The sequence below is a fragment of the Staurois parvus genome, unplaced genomic scaffold, assembly GCF_062004578.1.
Source record: "Staurois parvus isolate SC_StPar_1 unplaced genomic scaffold, SC_StPar_1.0 ptg000059l, whole genome shotgun sequence".
NCBI classification, from domain to species: Eukaryota; Metazoa; Chordata; class Amphibia; order Anura; family Ranidae; genus Staurois; species Staurois parvus.
This window is the reverse complement of record NW_028317855.1, coordinates 6,903,542-6,923,228: the sequence shown is the minus strand read 5'-3', so window position 1 is coordinate 6,923,228 and position 19,687 is coordinate 6,903,542. Positions and strand designations below refer to the sequence as shown.

Genomic DNA, 19,687 nt, shown 5'->3' with positions numbered 1-19,687 from the left:
CCATTAATGATAATGGTAAACAGGACAACTAGAGAGAGTGAATCTCCCTACGGGACCACAAACGGAAATAAAAATGCAGTAGGTGTTCTGATACCTCTCCACTGTTTTTCCTTTAGTTATACTTTCAGCTTGTTCAGCTAAGGTTTGGAAATGTGCATGGTTGCCATGAACACATGCTCCAGATTCTGTATGTTCTAGTCTTAGAAAATGATCTTCTTTTATTATTCTTTAGTGCTGTGTTCTTCCTAAGGTCTTTATTTGAGTAAAGCACACAATGAATGGAAAATCTGTGAAGCATGTTACTGACATGGCCATTTTTAAAACACTTTAAAGTATAACTAAATGCAAACATTTTTTCTTTAGTTTTGGATAGACTGGAGAGGGATTATAACAACTGTCAGTTTTTATTGCGATCTGTGCCACCATTAGGGAGATTCAACCTCTCTATTTGTCCAGGTTACCATTACCATTGAAAATGAAAGTAAAAGAAAATCTTCTAATGGGGACCCCAGTTCTGGAAACCTGGGGAGGGTAACCAAGAGATTCGCTTAATTTGCAGGGATTTCCTCTCACTTTCTGTTTCAGCTACAAGACAGGAAGTGAAGGTAAACCTCCCCATTGGGACAAAAAGGGCAAAAATAAACCTTAAAGGTTATAACCCTCCCTTAACTCTATCCAGAATGAGAAAAAAAAGGTTTTGTCTATTGCTTTACTTTAAGTTATAATTCTGAACAAAGTTTCCAGAAATTAAAAAGTTGAAATTACTTTTTTGGTTTTCCAACTAATTATCCTAACATGCTTATATTTTACAAAGTGCACGATCGTCTGTACTCACTGATCATTATGCTGTAGAACACACAAGGATTTTTGTTCAAGCTCTTTCACCTTTACTTCTACCTTGTACACATCTTCAGTTCTAACTGCTCTTTTCTTCATTCCAGATATCTCTGATAGTAAAACCTATGAAGTTATAAGCAGAGTTATATTAAGTAAAATGAATAGGTTTTTTTTTAACGAAATGAAAATCATTGTAAACATTTAGGTGTTTCAGCAAAGGATATTACATGTTATTCTTAATGTGAACTCAATTTTTCAATTAAATGTTATTACCAAGGCTTTCCTATATAAATCTGCACTCACTTGTGATTTACTACAGTATGTCTAATTACTCCTTCTTTGCATTTAGTATTAGTATATTAGTTTTTCAATATGGGCATCTTTATTGGGGAGAAATGTGTTATTTATAATAAAATATATTGATGTAGAAGTTAGTCTTGGTTTTCGTTTATTTAAAGAGACCTTGTCACCTTGCCCATGTAAGGCAAAGAAACAGTATCTGCGCACAGGGCAACCCTTCCCCTGACCTTCCTATACTCACCTTACCAGTGTTCCACTGTGGCTCCTTCCCCCTCCAGAAACCAGCGACAATGCTCAGTGCTAACATCCCGCCCTTCCAGGTACAGAGGAGCATGTGACTTCCTCCTCTGTAACAGTGCTCAGCTTTAGCAGCCAATTGCTGACTCAAGCCCTTTCATTTAACTGGGAGAGTTACATCGCATTCCCCTGGGTGTCTGACACCAATCACTTCAGTGCACACTGCAGAGGAGAAGAGAGCAGGGAGGAAGTGCTGGTAAAGTGAATATGGTTTATGAAAACAGTAACAGCTTGTTACATCTATCCCTACTGCTTGTGAAGTGCCAGCTCTGCATGATTCATAGGACAGAATTATTATAAATGAATATGCATATCCATGTATGTCATAATGTGCTGCCCCACTCTTTCTTTAACAATTGGCAGAAATAAAACATCGACTTTGCCTTTACAAATGTCATTCCTTAAGCTTAAAGTGGTTGTAAACCTCAGACATGAAGTATGAACAAAGCATTATACTCTATAGTGTGTACCTGTCTCAATTAAGAGAGCTAAGTGTCATTTCTGTTTGCTGCTTCATTCCGCTATCAGCATGGATAACTTCTGACACATTTTCCTGAATCCAACAGAAAGAAGGTGACAGGGGAGGGACCTCCAGCACACTGCCTGTGATTTACAGCCTCAGCTCTGTTCCTCTGTGCTGTGTGAAGGGGGTGTGTCCATTCCCTCCAATCAGCAGTCAGAGATCCCCTCAGTGAGCTATGCAGTATGTAATTTCAGCTCTCCACCCCCCTGTTTTCTGAAAGCTCAGACAAGCTTTATAAATTCTGGACTTTGAACAGATGTAGAGAAGAGAAGACTGTAGACAGACAGCTATAACTTATGTAGAAAAATTTGTTTCATAAGTCCAGTCACTTCACTGGGGATATGTAAGAGATTACAACCACTTTAACTATACTTACTGAAAAATACTATATGTAAGAGTAAAATTCATTTTCCAAACTGCTTTACTTTGTTTAAAGGCCAAATGTGGGTCAATTGTTTAGTTTATGCATTTTAACAGTTTGATGTCTCTATTATATTATTAAAATTGGGCAATTGCAGCACTTGTTAAGGTGAAGGGAATAAAAACTGATTTTTCAATGTATTTTTTTTTAAAGTGATTTTTCCCATTGAAATTATTATAAAAGTCAGTTGTGGTAAGTAAAGCAAGCAAGCTACATATGTGCTTGTTGCAGATGAAGGAGAAGGTTGCAACAGTGCCGGGACAAGGTTATCCAGCGCCCAGGGCAAGGATGCCAAACTGCGTATCCCCCCCCCCCCCATTCATGATGTGCAAGCTTAGAGGATCCTATGCCCAGCAGTCACTCGCATGTCACAATCACTTCCGCTGTCACTATTCCTGTCAGTCTTGTAACAGAAAGAAGGTGCTCCCATCCCTACAGTAAACCACTGCGCCCAGGGCAGCTGTCCCTATTGCCCACCCCTTGTCCCAGCCTTGGGTTGCAATCAGACAGTAGTCTTGTCTGGTAGAGATGAGCTTGGGCATCCTCTAAATCCATCTCTAATCTAAACTCCAATCTTCCATTTTTTTGTACTCCAGTTAGCTGCAGGCTGGATCATTCTCCACCCTACAGCCCCAGAATGGTCCTTTACTAATCACATCTGATATGTAATACAATCTGGCTTTCAGACTGATGAAAAATTGTGGCCTGGAGTGATAAAAAGAGGAATATCACAAACCGTAATGTCTCTTGTTAAAACCTAAAATGGTGGCATAGTGGAGATAAAAGGATACATCACTAATTTTGTTACTCCTGTGTGTGAATTTTAGCTACAGCTTCTGAGCTCTGTAAACAATCGGCTTTAAACAGAAATGTTAAGGAAACAAATTAAAGCTTCACCTGTTGGCTCACAAGGAGAATACAAAATATCAATATGCAATATTTTATATTTAAATAAATAAAAAACAATTAAAATTGTTACTTTTTAGTCCTAACTATAGTACACAAAAGACATAGTTTGAAAACAACTATACATTCCTTTAAACCATCCTTTCTCAACCAGGGTGCCTTGAGGTTTCTTCTGGGGTGACTTGCCAAATGTCTAAAACTTGTACAAAACTTGTATACAAGCCAGCTGGTAGAAGAAGCCTGACTTTTAGTTACACAAAGCCACGGGTTTTCATTGTGTGCCATTTGGACATTTTAGCCACCTGTGTCCTGAATACCAATGACATCATCAGTTGATGTTGGTTGCCTGCACAGCATCCTTGTGTGACCCTCCCCTGCCCCTCTCTGTCAGTACTGGGGTCATATTAGCTCAGCGATGGAGAAAAACATAGAGAAACAATGTAATACTAGTAAGGACCAGTGTGCAAATGCGTATTTGATTTAAGAATAAATCACCGCTGGCATTGGGTGTCTGTTTGTGGATGTTGCTTTATATAAAACTATTAGTTTTTTACATTTTAGAATGGGGTGCCTCAAGACTGTCCATAATTGTGAAGGGTGCCTCTGGGCTGTCCATAATTTTCAAGGGTGCCTTGATTTCAAAAAGGTTGAGAAACACTGCTGTAAACAAATGAAATAAGCCAGTGGGACAAACAGTCAATTATTAGTGGTTTAATTCTCTAATTCCATCAAATATTTATCATATATTTCAACAAACAAACAACAAATAACTATTGTCTAAGCAATTACCTCATGCTGCAGTGGACACTGAGAATCCAGGAGATAATTTACATATGATTCATATGCATTCTAGTAAAAAAAATAAGAACATTAGTTACAAAAATATTAATAAAAATATGTAACAGATAAGTAGTGCTTGAAGCCCACAGTTTCATAGACAGACACAACTTTTTGGCTTGACATATTTAATGTTAATTTAGTGGACATAGTCTCCTATTTTATACTATGCAAAAAAGTGGAGATTAAATTGTTTGTGTGCACTAAAACTAATGTTAAACACAGTTTTTTCGAGGCTCCTTGTCCGCCTGCATCAAGTCCAGTGGTAGAATTTTAATAATGGCAGTTTAGGCATGGTGGTTTTATCCAGTTACATTTAACATGGGGCCTTATAAAATACATCTTTATGTTGTTCCTGGCTGAATTCTGCTGTATAATTGTAATAAGCAAGAGATTTTCGCTGTTGTCATATATATATATCAGGGATGAGAAGTGATAATTATAATTATTGTGTTTGAGGCAAGAGTTTGCTAGCCAATATGGAATGCAAAACACCTCTATTCAAGAAATTATTTTTTCACGCAGCAGCTTGGTTCTCCAGAGAGCCCTGCATTTATTGGTTTCCAACACAGGACAGAATCCAGAGTGTTTACAAATAATACAATGATCAAAAGCCTTCAACGTCCCCAATCCTACTCTGATGATACGTTAGCAGGCACAGAGATATTCTACCTGTCCAACATACACTGCTCAAAAAAATTAAAGGAAAACAAAGCAGATCTCAATGGGGAAAAATATCATGCTGGATATCTATACTGATATGGACTGGGTAATGTGTTAGGAACGTAAGGATGCCCCATCGTTTGATGGAAATTAAAATTATCAACCTACAGAGGACTAAATTCAAAGACACCCCGAAAATCAAAGTGAAAAAATGATGCACCAGGCTAGTACAAATTTCATTGCAGCAACTCAAAATGTTTGTAGTAGTTTGTATGGCCCCCATGTGTTTGTATACATGCCTGACAACGTAGGGGCACGCTCCTAATGAGACGATGTATGGTGTCCTGGGGTATTTCCTCCCAGGCCTGGACCAGGGCATCACTGAGCTCCTGGACAGTCTGAGGTGCAACCTGGCGGCATTAGATGGACAGAAACATGATATCCCATAGGTTTTCTACTGGATTTAGGTCAGGTGAGCATGGGGGCCATTCAGTGGTATCAATTCCTTCATCCTCCAGGAACTGCCTGCATACTCTCGCCATATGACGCCGGGTACTGTCATACACCAGGAAGAACCCAGGACCTACTGTACTAGCATAGGGTCTGACAATGGATTCAAGGATTTCATCCTGATACCTAATGGCAGTCAGGATGCCATTGTCTAGTCTGTAGAGGTCTGTGTGTCCCTCCATGGATATGCCTTCCTAAACCATCACTGACCCACCACCAAAACAGTCATGCTGAAACATGTTACAGGCAGCATAACCCTTTTACGTCTGTCACATGTGCTCAGGGTGAACCTGCTCTCATCTGTGAAAAGCAGAGGGCACCAGTGGCGGACCTGCCAATTCTGGTGTTCAATGGCAAATTCCAATCAAGCTCTATGGTGTCGGGCAGTGAGAACAGGGCCCATAAGAGGACATCGGGCCCTCAGGCCACCCTCATGAAGTCTGTTTCTGATTGTTTGGTTAGAGACATTCACACCAGTGGCCTGCTGGAGGTAATTTTGTAGGGCTCTGGCAGTGCTCATCCTGTTCCTCCTTGCACAAAGAAGCAGATACCAGTCCTGCTGATGGGTTAAGGACTTTCAACAGCACTGTACAGCTCTCCTAGAGTAACTACCTGTCTCCTGGAATCTCCTCCATGCTCTTGAGACTGTGCTGGGAGACACAGCAAACCTTCTGGCAATGGCACATATTGATGTGCCATCCTGGAGGAGTTGGACTGCCTGTGCAACCTCTGTAGGGTCTAGGTATCGCCTCATGCCACCAGTAGTGACACTGACCCTAGCCAAATTCAAAACTAGTGAAAAACAAATCAGAAAAGATGAGTAGGGAAAAGGTGGCCTCCACCTGTAAAACAATTCCTGTTTTGGGGATTGTCTCATTGTTGCCCATCTAGTGCACCTGTTGTTAATATCATTAACACCAAAGCAGCTGAAACTGATTAACAACCTCCTCTGCTACTTAACTGACCAGATAAATATCCCAGGAGTTTAATTGACTTGATGCTATACTCTGAAAACTGTTCCTTGAATTTTTTGGAGCAGTGTATTTTCAATCTATAATATGCACCTAGGTAGCTACTATGCATGCAATCATGTATACTATCTTCTAAGTCTGTACTTCCAAAATGATGTTGTGTGATTTATCAAAAAATCTTTTTTGATACACAATTTTTCCCTCCCATGTAAAAACTGCTGATTGGTTGGTCAAGCACTTTTCATCCGAACATGGAAAGACCCTGCTTGCATTTTACTGAAAGCAACAAGATTTATATTTATTTGTGTCTATCTTGATAGCATCCCTTGTAATGTGTAAAACGGACTTGTCACTGTTCTATGTATGTTCATTCAATATCAATCTATACACACATACAGTGTGTGTATATATATATATATATATATATATATATATATATATATATATATATACACACACACATTACACACAATATACTACAGTCAACCTGTCAAATTATCTACAACTAAAATTTGTTATATACCTTTACTTGCTTCAGCATAGTTCCGAATGCAAAAGAAATGTTGCAAATGTTTCCAAATGTTTCACTGAAGATTTGCAAACGTGCAAAATGAGGGGGCTGGATATGGGCAATATTCAGAAGTTCCTAGGAAGAAAAAATAAAGAGGTGTGATTTACTCAATGCATTTCATAAAACTATTTTGGTACCAGAAATAAAAGAGGATGTTCCAAGGCAATACAGCTAAATTCCATTTGCCATCCAACTACGAATAGGAGCTTCACTGGGCTTTGGTACCCAAACTACAGAGAATCTCTTATATGGGGTTATTGCTGACCCACCATCCCAGAGCATCAGAGTGCAATGCAGAGGGACTACTTCTAAAGATGGAGCTATAGTAGGGAGCAAGAGCCGCATAAGCCGATGCCTCCTCTGTAGTGCTGGCTCCTGTACCATGCAGAGTGTTACCATCTGCACTCCACCTCTTATCCCAGCTAGCAGACTCAAGAGTGGTTCCAGCAGCAGGAAAGAAGAGGAGATCTTCAGGTCAATGTGAAGCAAAACACTGGGCATAATAGTATACCTGCACCTGCAACTCTCCTGTGGGTTTGCTGCACTTAGCCATAGACTTCTATTATATCCTGTGGGTTTGCTGCACTTAGCCATAGACTTCTATTATATCCTGTGGGTTTGGTGCACTTTCTGAAAGTGCACCACACCTGCAGGATATACAGTGAGGAACAGAAGTATTTGAACACCCTGCGATTTTGCAAGTTTTCCCACTTAGAAATCCTGTGGGGGTCTGAAATTCACATTGTAGGTGCATTCCCACTCTGAGAGACAGAATTTAAAAAAAAATTCAGGAAATCACATTGTATGATTTTTAAAGAATTTATTTGTCTTGCACTGCTGAACATAAGTATTTGAACACCTAAGAAACAGCAAGAATGATGGCTCTCAAAGACCTGTTACTGTGACTTTAAAAAGTCCACCTCTACTCCACTCATTAATCTAACTTAGTAGCACCTGTCTGAGCCCTTTAAATACACCTGTCCACCCCACAGTCAGTCAGATGCCAACTACTACCATGGGCAAGACCAAAGAGCTGTCAAAAGACTCCAGAGACAAAATTGTGGACCTCCACAAGGCTGGAAAGGGCTACGGGGCAATTGCCAAGCAGCTTGGTGAAAATAGATCAACTGTTGGAGCAATTGTTAGAAAATGGAAGAGGCTAAAGACGATTGTTAGTCTCCCTCGGACTGGGGCTCCATGCAAGATCTCACCTCGTGGGGTATCACTGATGATAAGAAAGGTGAGGAATCAGACCAGAACTACAAGGGAGGAGCTGGTCAATGACATGAAGAGAGCTGGGACCACAGTTTCAAAGGTCACTGTCGGTAGAACACTACGCCGTCATGGTTTCAAATCATGCATTGCACGGAAGGTTCCCCTGCTCAAGTCATCACATGTCCAGGCCCGTCTGAAGTTTGCCAATGACCATCTGGATGATCCAGAGGAGGCATGGGAGGAAGTCATGTGGTCAGATGAGACCAAAGTAGAACTTATTGGTCTAAACTTCACTCGTCGTGTTTGGAGGAAAAAGAAGGATGAGTTGCATCCCAAGAACACCATCCCTACTGTGAAGCATGGGGGTGGTAACATCATGCTTTGGGGGGCGCTTTTTTTAATTCTCTCAGAGTGGGAATGCACCTACAATGTGAATTTCAGACCCCTCCATGATTTCTAAGTGGGAGAACTTGCAAAATAGCAGGGTGTTCAAATACCTCTGTTCCTCACTGTAATAGAAGTCTATGGCAAAGTGTAGCTAATCTAGAAAAGTTGCAGATGCACTGCGCTGCACCCATGGTGCAGGTAAACTGCAGCACATCAGTGTGAAAACAGTATTATAAGGGGCTCAGAACAGTAAGGGTTCATTTACATTTGCAGTTTGGGGGGTGGTAAAATCCCATAGTTAAGACTTGTTTTTACTACCCATTCCCAACCGCACCCCCTTTAGCTGCAGTAGCCAGATCTGTACACATGTCCCAGCTGCAGCACGAGTTACTTGCCCTGACATGGTTGGTGGGTGTAGCACCTGCCAAGCATGACCCATTCAAGTAACTGAGGCAGCTCTGAAAGGGCCCTGCAACCTTTTGCAGAACAGCAAACAAGGGATTAATGCAGGCAGGGTTGTGTTGCTTTCTCACCACCTGCTTTAATCCCTAGGACCCACAGAAGCATGCAGTTGTGGGGCACTTGCAGAGTGGCCCCATTTACTTGAATGAGTGGCAATGGGCAGGCGGTAGCACCCACCAAAAGCAACAGGGGGTTTAATTCCTGCTGCAGCATGTGTACACCTTTGGTTGCTGCCTCAGCAGCTATAGGGGGTAAAGATGGGGGGGCAGTAAAACCTCGGCGCAACTGCAGGGTTTTACCACCCCCAACTTTATGTGTGAATGAGCTCTAAGGGTGCCGCTGCCGAATTCAACTAAGGGCTCATTCACAAGTGTAGCAGGTACTGTTGCGCCTCTGAATAGCGATCCGAGTGTATTAGACATGTGCTGAGAAGGCAATATGTTCCTCACCACCTGATTTAAACCTTTGATTGGCGTAAAATGCACGCGATTGTGACACAGTAATATGGCAATTTAAAAAAAAAAATCAGGTGTGAGGAGGCGACACTGTGCCCGGTGAGCTTTGATTTCTCCCATGTTGTTTTGGTAGATCTCCACCTCTTTAAGGTTGCCTACCCCTGATTTACACTATGTGACTTAAAATGTCCTTTTGCTAGAAAATTTGTAGTGGTGTAATGATGTGTCTATATAGAAAGAAAAAAACTGTGCTTCATGCTCAAAAATCTAAATATATAACAGCTTTACTCAGGAAACACAAAAAATACAAGTCAAAACTACAATTCATACATCCCAATATTGTTACACTGTGTATAAAAGGGATTCCAGCCATAAACACTTCAATAAAGTGTCAAGAACCACAATCTCTGAATGTGAAAATTATTAACACCATAAGTGAAAATGTCTAAATAAATCCATCAATAAAATATCTTGTTCGGAATGCCACCATTGACTCCAACTTATAGGTTGTCTAGAACAGCTCAGAGGTGTCTGGACTAGGGGCGGACTGACCATTTGGAAACTTGGGCACTGCCCGAGGGCCCGGGGTCAGTAGGGGGCCCCATGAGATGCCCCTGGTACCTTTTTCATAAGCTTTTTTGAGTTTGGGCAAGGACACAGGGGCCCCATGATCCCCTATTGCCCGGGCGCCACATGAGTTGTCAGTCCGCCTCTGGTCTGGACCTTGCAGTAATGGATCATCCAGCATTGAGAGCCACAGAACACACAGAAGGAGAATGCACCATATACACTATATTGCCAAAAGTATTGGGACACCTGCCTTTACAGTACACACACATGAACTTTAATGGCATCCCAGTCTTAGTACGTAGGGTTCATTATTGAGTTGGCCCACCCTTTGCAGCTATAACAGCTTCAACTCTTCTAGGAAGGCTGTCCACAAGGTTTAGGTGTGTGTCTATGAGATTGTTTGGCCATTCTTCCAGAAGCGCACTTGTGAGGTCAGGCACTGATGTCGAACGAGAAGCCTGGTTCACAGTATCCGCTCTATTTCATCCCAACGGTGTTCTATCAAGTTTAGGTCAGGACTCTGTGCAGGCCAGTCAAATTCCTCCACCCCAAACTCGCTCAGCCATGTCTTTATGGACCTTGCTTTGTGGAACAGGAAGGGGCCATCCCCAAACTGTTCCACAAAGTTGAGAGCCTTAAATTGTCCAAAATGTCTTGGTATGCTGACGTCTTAAGAGTTCCCTTCACTGGAGCTAAGGGGCCAAGCCCAACCCCTGAAAAAGAATCCCACACCATAATCCCCCCTCCACCGAACTTTACACTTGGCACAATGCAGTCAGGTTCACCTGGCAACTGCCAAACCCAGACATGTCCATCGGATTGACAAACAGAGAAGCATGATTCGTCACTCCAGAGAACACGTCTCCACTGCTCTAGAGTCCAGTGGCGGTGTGCTTTGCATCACAGCATCTGAAGCTTTGATTTTCACTTGGTAATGTAAGGCTTAGATGCAGCTCAGCCATGGAAACCCATTCCATGAAGCTCTCTATGCACTGCTGTTGTGCTAATCTGAAGGCCACACCACGTTTGGAGGTCTTCAGCTATTGACTCTGCAGACAGTTGGTTACTTCTGCATGCACTGACCCCGCTCTATCATTTTACATGGCCTACCACTTCGTGGCTGAGTTGTTGTTATTCCCAGTTGCTTCCACTTTGTTATAATACCACTAACAGTTGACAGTGGAATATTTAGTAGCAAGGAAATTTCATGGATGGACTTATTGCACAGGTGGCAACCTATCACGGTACCATGCTTGAATACACTGAGCTCCTGAGAGCGACTCATTCTTTCACAAATGTTTGTAGTAGCAGTCTGAATGTCTAGGTGCTTGATTTTATACATCTGTGGCCATTGAAGTGATTGGAACAATGGAATCCATTGATTTGGAGGGGTGTCCGAATACTTTTGCCAATGTAGTGTATCTCTTCACCCCCAAGACTAACAACCCAGCAAAGAAAACAGATGACAGCCTCCAATAGTGTAAAACTACTAGGTTTATTGGTTAAAAAAATGTGTATCTATGTAGAATGCATCAAGTATAATTTGCATATCACATCTGTAAATAGTGCAGTCAGTGCGGCGTGGGGTGATGTCAGCACAGGCTCCGCCCCGACATACGTTTCATCCAAAAAGACATTCTCAAGGGGATTGGCCAATCCATATGAACATCATCTCCATGTGAGACACAAGCTTAGAAGTGTGCACAAGGCCATCAATGAAGCCTAGATCTTCAGACATTTGTTCCAAAGTTCCAGAATTCATGGGTGTGCCCTTGTGCCAAAGGGATCCTCTTTTAAAGGATATGATCCATCCTGATATGATTTCACAAATCAAAAGAACATAAATTATAAAGGTGAGGCTGATAAAGCAATGGTGGGATATCAGAGGAAAAATTATATCGGGGGGAGGGGGTGTCACCAACCCGCAAAGAATCAAAACAACATAGAAAATAAGAAAAAGGGTGGTCTATATATCACATCCAAATACTCTCAAAAGTTTAAAACCAACATACTGTATACTATTTTATTACACATATCTTAAAAACATAAATAAACAAAATTCATGTAAAATCACATATAGGACGCGCTGTTCACAATGTAGAGTCAAAATGTGTTGACGCGTTTTGCAGTTAATATCACTTCTTCAGAACATTATTGCTCATATATGACAGGTATCCATTTCATATCTGAAATGAGAAAAAAAATACATATATAACATACAGTATGTATATGCATTGGTATTTGTCTCCAGTGAAGTAACCTCTATAGATAGCCTGACCCCAGAAGGGAGAAAGAAAGATGGAAACTACAGGAAAGGAAGAATAGAGAAAAAAAATCAGGATGAAAAACCACTGACAGCACAACTAGCAAACAATTCACTTACAGAAACCAACATCAATCAATCCGAGATTCAGTCACATCCATCTAGGCTGCCGGGAGGTATAAAAAAGGGACCATTAATGGGAAGGATATGGGCCCAATCCCATAGTTCTCTAAACCTGAAGACATAGAATATAAACCCTGCAAAATCTAATAGATCTTAGCTAGATGTAAAAAACATATCTACCCCCTAAATTCAATAACCCAATATGATGGCATGAAACGGAATAAAATAGGGGAAAAAAGAAGGGACATATAAGAGTTTATCTGAGGGTAACCCATACCATACCATATCACTCCATACTTACTGGAGGGTAAACAGCTGTTGGGAGTCAATATCCAAAGACTGGAGATACCAAAAATTAACCCATTTTTCCAGATCCACTCAGATTGTTGACTATAGGGGAACTCCCAACAGCTGATTACCCTCCAGTAAGTACGCAGTGCGGTTTAGCCTCTGATAAACTCTTATACTGTATTTCCCTTCTTTCCCCCTATTTTATACCATATCTTGTCATCATATTGTGTCATTGAATTTAGGGGTATATATGTTTTTTACATCTGGCTAAGATCTGACAATTAGATTTTGTCCCATTTGGTTTGGGCCATTTCCTTCCCATTAATGGTCCCTTCTTTATACCTCCCTGCATCCTGGATGGATGTGACTGCATCTTGGATTGATTGATTGATTGATTAATTGATTGATGTTGGTTTTGTAAGTGAATTGTTTGTTGTTATGCTGTCAGTGATTTTTCATCCTGTTCTCTTTTTTTTGTCTCTTTGTTTCTGCCTTCTGGGGTTAAGTTACACATTCAGGTTACTTCATTGGAAACAAATACTCATGCACATATGTATGTTATATATGTTTTATCTAATTTCAGATATGTAATGGGATAACTGTCATTTATTAGCATAACTGTCATTTATTTATTAGCTGATGAAGCGGTATCAACCGTGAAATGTCAGCAAATTTTGACTCTACCATATGAACAGTATATCCTATATGTGATTTTTCATCAATTCATTTTATGTATTTATTTTTTTAAGATATGTGTAATAAAATACTATATGTTGGTTTTAAACTTTTAAGAGTATTTGGATGTGATACATATATATCGGCGGGCCAACTTTGATCACCCTTTTTCTTATTGTTTATGTTGTTTTGTTTCACAAATCAAAGTCACCACCAAAATAAAATGGAGAGGTACTGCAGGTAATTAAAACTGAGATCTAAGCAGGGAGTCCAACTCATAGAGGAACGTTTTAAATACTGACAGTGCATTGGGAAATCTGAGTGAAATGGAATTTCCTAAAATATAACCTCTTCGGGAGCACACAGTAAGGACTTTGAATCTGAATCTGACAAAAAATCCATACTAGAAATAAGTATATCAATATGGGTATTGTGGGCATAGAAGTCCTCTAAGTCTTCCGTGGCTGAGCTACAGAAGACTAAACTGAGAATGACCCTATTTAAATAGGTGTCCCAGGATCTAGGTCTCTTCTGGGCATGCCAAATAGCCCCCAGAAGCAGTAGTGAAGTATGGGCTGGGGTCCCATGTTGCAGCAGGACTGTTCTCTGTGTGTCAGAAAACAAATTTTCTTTATTATCCATTGAGGGACACAGGAACTCAGCAATTCTAAAACAGCAGTCCAATGGAGGGGTGGGTAACAGACACTGATGGATCCAAGATAGAATGAGAGGCTGTTTGCAACAACCTGATAAACTGAATCCTAAATATGTGGCTTCACAAAGGAACAAACAGCTGCCTGAGCCCTTTACCTCTCCAGCAGCTGTCCATTCCTGGCAGCAGGGGGCAGTGACTCATATCCCCCCCCCCCTTTTTTTGTGTGCAAGCTATAATTGAAGTGTAGAAAACTACACATCAATCATGTCTCTGTACAGCAACACACTGCGCTGTGCTGCACAGTTCGCTGCGATAAAATGCAGCATGTCTGCATTCTAGCTAAACTCTGGGCTGTGTTGCAGTATGAATAGGACACAGAAAAAAATAGTTTTCTGTGTGCCCTTGCAGTTGCAGATGTTTTACAATGCAGTGGAAGCCTGTTGACACACTATGTGTGTATTAGGAATTTCACCTCTTCTGGTTCAGGGCTAAAAGGATAGAGCAACTGTTAAACATCCAGGGAAAGTCACAGAACAGTAACATGATGCTCAGACTAAGGTAAGAATTGCTGCCAAGGGAATGACTACCTTGATGGTACCAGCAGAGCCAAGCAACCACCAACAACCTGAACAGGAAGAACAGTCCCAGAACGGTCAACAGAGAAAACACTGGTTTCCCAGCTTCAGAACCGGTTTCCCAACTAAAATGTGGACAGCAGATCCACAAGAACAAGAGGCACAAGCCTTAAACTTTTCTCTCTAGGCATCATAGTTAAAGTACTTTAAGTAGAACTAAAAGCAACACTTTTTTTATTATTATTATTTTGGATACAGGAAGGAACAGTTATGACCCCTGGCACTTTTTATTTTTCATTGTTCCATTGTGAAGATTTTTCTTCACTTCACATCTCATAGTCACAACAGGAAGTGAGAGAAAATATGACAGAATTCACAGCTATCACTAGTGTTACCAGAACTAGTGTCTCCACTGGAAGATATCCCCTCTATTTCTGCTCTGGTGACAAGGCACAATTTGGGATTTTCCTTTACTTTCACTCTTAGTGATAACTGTAAATAAGACAATAAAAAGGGTGACAGGGGCACAGACAGCAATTAAAATCTGAAAGGGTACCGAATTTGAAAGGTACCCACTCACACTTCTCTGATCGCCTAGGTGGTTCGCATTCTCACCACACCTCTCAGCCTCTTGGGACACATCACAGGTCCAAGAGACTGTGGGACTATTCAATGGGCACAGCACGGCTCTTACTTGCGCAGTGGGCATCCAGCTGTGAAGTTGCAAGGGTGAAGACGTTCTTTAAGTTATTCTCTGGTTGGCTTGAAATTGTGCTGGGGGACTTTATTCTAACCAAATAATGTGCAAATTTCAAGCCAATAGATAATCACGTAGAGCTACCACCATAGGAACCAGTGGTTAGGATTGGTCATCTGTTCTTTTGCCTCAACGTATTTAAGCACTTCAGCCCCTCTGACACACTAGGTTGAGTGTACAAAGCATGCAATTGTTACTGAAAGTAACAATTAGTACCCAGTAGTAGCAGGGGCGGACTGACAACTCATGGGGCCCCCGGGCAATAGGGGATCATGTGGCCCCTGTGTCCTTGCCCACACTCAAAAAAACCTATAAAAAAGGTACCAGGGGCATTTAATGGGGCCTCCTACTGACCCCGGGCCCTCGGGCAGTGCCCGAGTGCTCGAATGGTCAGTCCGCCCCTGAGTAGTAGTACTATATCAAACTTTTGTTGGCTATCATTTGGGGCTCTTTAAGAAGCGTCGGTGCATTTAATGACAGTTTAAGTAAATCAGCAGGAATGGATTACCATCTCCCACAATAAGACTACATAGATAAAAATAATAGATACATTTGGAAACTACTCAGGTTTAAAAATTAATTGGCAGAAATCCGCTCTGATGCCAATTAATCAAGATTCACAGGGGAATGAGGATTCATGTCCTCTTCTGAGGATAGTGGATACATTCAAGTATTTGGGCATCTATATTACTTTGAATCCGAATGAGTTTCTGGTGGCTAATGTGTATCCTTTCTTTATTGGAACAGATTAAACATAAGTTAGGAACATGGACAAAATTACCATTGTCAGTAGCAGATAGAATACAGCTAATTAAGATGATGGTGTTACCTAAATGTTTATATGTATTTTCACACTCCCCTGTGATTATACCCAAATGTATATTCAGAAAGTTGAATTCTCAATTTATTAAATTTATAGGGGCCAATGGTAGGGCAAAATTAAAAATAACAACACTTGAATGATCAAAGAAGGAAGCAGGGATGGCACTTCCAGATATGTATTTAGATTATTTTGCAGGACAATTGAAAAATGTTTAGGTATGGGTAAAAGAAGGAGGAGTGTAAACATATTTATTAAAAATCCTTCAATTAGATGAATTAATAGTTGGATTGAGAGAAAGTCAAAAGATATATATGGTCAGATTCCCTTTTTTACACTGGAAAGAGCAGTATCGAATGAGGTTAAGAAATTGATAGGATTTAAAGACATACCCCAGTAAACCCCAATGTGGAATAATCCATCTTTAGAACAGCTAAATGGAATTGCAGATGGGAAATTTTGGAAACAGAGAGAGGGATATCAACGTTCGCAGACATGTAGGAACAAGGAGTTATGCGAACATTTGAATATTTGAGGAAACAACAAGGTATTCCCCATAATTTTTTTTTATAAGTATTTAGAACTGAGGCATGCTTTAAATGCACAAATTGGTAAAGATTGTAGGATATGAAAATATCCTCTTATAGGACTCTTGAGGTCCCAGGGGCCGAAAAGATTAATATAAATATTGTATTCATTCTTATTACAAGCTAAAATTGGTGGAGAACCGTTAAATGTGAGGGACAAGTGGCAAAACATTATTCCAATGATAACAGATAAGATATGGGAGGAGATATGTTCCTTGCACTTGGCGGCTTCACCAGCAATTAATAATAAAATGACACAATTGCATATTATACGTATCTTAGTCCCACTCGGTTGTATAGAATGGGTGGGACTATGTCTGAATGTTTACGCTGTCATCAAAATGAAGTAGATTTTGGACATTTGATGACATGTAGAGAGGTAAGGAGATACTGGAGTCAAGTAACAAATACATTATCAGAAATACTTAAAAATCTGATACCTTATAGTTCAGAAGTATGCTTAATGGGGATGTTGGAGGATAAGAGATGATTAAGACATGTAAAGATTTTTTCTACAAGAAACACTATTTATGGCGCGAAAACAGATTGCAATGAGATGGATGCAAAATAACCTCCCCTCTGTTAAATGGATTGAAGCAGTTAATCATACTGTATCATATGAAAAAGTCATGTATGAATATAGGAGGACTCCACAGACATTTTATAATATCTGGAGTGAGTGGTGTAAGGTTGAAGTGATTGGTGAAAAGAGATAGGAGGGATGGAAACGGAGATATAATAATAAGATTAGAAATGTAAGGTAGGGGATGGCAGTAATCAGGATGATTGAAATGCGAGGTTGATTAGGTACTTGGAAGGAATATGTAGTAAATGTGTATTAAAGAAATGTATTGTATTTTGTACTATGTATTTTAAATGTACAATAAGCAATAAAGAGTATTTAAAAATAAAAGTAAATCAGCATGATGTATAGGTACGATAAGGATGCAGTAAAGTTGTGGTATAGATGTGGTGGTACAGGTGCAGTATACTGAATGTTCTGTCTCCAGTTTCTGGGTTTCTGCTACTAGTGTAAACAATGGACAGTGTCCTCTCACCAGTCCCTGTGGTGCAGCAGAGAACTCTTAGTGCCCGTTCACATATATGCGGATTGGATGCAGTTTGAACCACATCCAATCCGCATGACATGTGAAAAAACATTGCTTCCTATGGTGTCTGTTCACATATGTCTGGTGCACAAGCGGTGCGAATTTAGTACGGACTCATATACATTTTCTGAGCAGTGCGGTCCGGTTCAGGTGCGGATTATAGGCTATTGACTTCTATGGAAACTGTTTCTAAACCGCATATCTGTGAACAGAATACAATCCTGAGCTAATCCTGTCCTGAACCTGGCGTAAACCTATGAACAATTACTGTGTCAATTATCTTTGAAACCTGAGCTTCAATCTGCACAGCACACATGTGAATCAGCTATCACTGTAGAAAGGAAGGGCACCTCAGCCTCTCCACAGAATGCTCCCACAGATTCAGCAGTAGAAAGTAGAGGATGAGAGGAGACTGGTCAGTATAGAGCAGATGTGCTCTCATCAGTTCCCTCAGCCCCGAGGAAGAACCTAGCTGGACAGTCTCAGAAAAGCAGCACCCCTGCTCCTCCTTGCCCCAAAGTCTACTGGAAATTGAATAGCAAGGGGTTTATTATTATTTATAGGGTCGATATGTTCTACAGTATGGCTTACTTCCTGGACTTCAAGTCCCATAATCCTCACCATTCTGCATAGGAATCCATAGGCTTTTCTGGTTATAGTTCTCCCCCTGCTGACTGGAGGGGATAGTGCAACAAAACATTTTTCAATGTTTCTGTATCCCAGCACCTAGCTACAATCATAACCACGTTTACCCTTCCTGGTAGGAGGGATTTGTAGCAATCGTGCCCACAGAGAAGGACGCAGTCCTCCATTTTGTTAAGAATTTTCCATGTTGCACCATTTCTCACTACCAAAGCAGGCTGCCTCTTCCAATCATCCCCCTTCCCTCTCTGTTGAGTGACATATGGTCTGAGTGTGTTTGCAGAGGTCACAGGCAGCCAAAGCACAGCAGAAGGGCGTCCTGGCTATAAAACCTCACTAGCTCGGTGCCTAGCTGTCTAAGAAACTGTGCAATCTGGCATATCGTAAAAGTATAAACTAAGCCCTTCACTTAGTTCAAAGACATTCCAGAGAAGTAATAAACTAGATACCACATTCAAAATCCATTTTCCCCCATGATCTCATATCTTGGAATATGAGAGACTTACATAAAATCCAGGCATATCATCAGATTGGTTAAGTTCATACAAACCGTTTGATATATTATATTCCCTAGCTGGAATATATAGGAGGGCAGGAAAGTATATCTTCTGAACCATTCAAGTGTATATAACATATTTCATCTCTAACCATTCCGCAAATGCTGCGGAGTATTAATATACTAGTGCCCATGCTGGCAAATGCCCCGAGAATGAGTTATGAATCGTAATAGCAGCTATGGGAGTTTCTAGTCATAACTTAGGGCTCCACCTACACTTCCCTCCCCAAAAGGAGACAATTGGTTTCACCTCTCCAGGGAGACACCCTGTGGATTTGCTAGAAAAAGGCTGTTATGCTTGGAGTTAGGTGTGTAAGAGAAAGAAGAGTCTCCCTGTAACATCGAAACTGAGTGAGAGACCAGAAATCCTTTTTGAGCTCATAAGACTTGAAACTGCTTAAACCAAGGCTGACTGGCAAGTACTTTAACCCTTTAAACTCCTTTCTGTTATCTCTTTGCTGTGCTATTGTTCTCTGTATATTTATATATATATATATTGGTTTTATCCTTTTTTCTGTAAATATTGTTATCGCACCCTTTTGACCTTTTAGTAATAAAATAAAATCTTACTTTCTGAAAGTGTTGAACTGTTTCTAAAGCTCTTTAATGCAAATTACAAATTTCTGTCGCAAAACAGCGCTACTGTGTGTGTTTAACCCTCTGTATAACCTGTCTGCATCGAAACTGAGTGTATAACCTGTCTACATCG

At 40.6% G+C, this 19,687-nt stretch overlaps 1 protein-coding gene across 1 annotated transcript in view; it reads right to left on the bottom strand.

Annotated features, from left to right (window-relative positions):
- CUNH6orf118 (chromosome unknown C6orf118 homolog) overlaps positions 1-19,687 on the bottom strand; it is a 107,306-nt gene that overhangs the window by 70,072 nt on the left and 17,547 nt on the right. The window contains exons 3-5 of the mRNA XM_089668649.1: positions 6,789-6,911; positions 4,074-4,133; positions 836-960 (exon numbers count right to left, since the gene is read on the bottom strand). Coding sequence (XP_089524775.1) covers positions 836-960; positions 4,074-4,133; positions 6,789-6,911 — 308 coding nt within the window. The remainder of the gene's footprint in view (positions 1-835; positions 961-4,073; positions 4,134-6,788; positions 6,912-19,687) is intronic.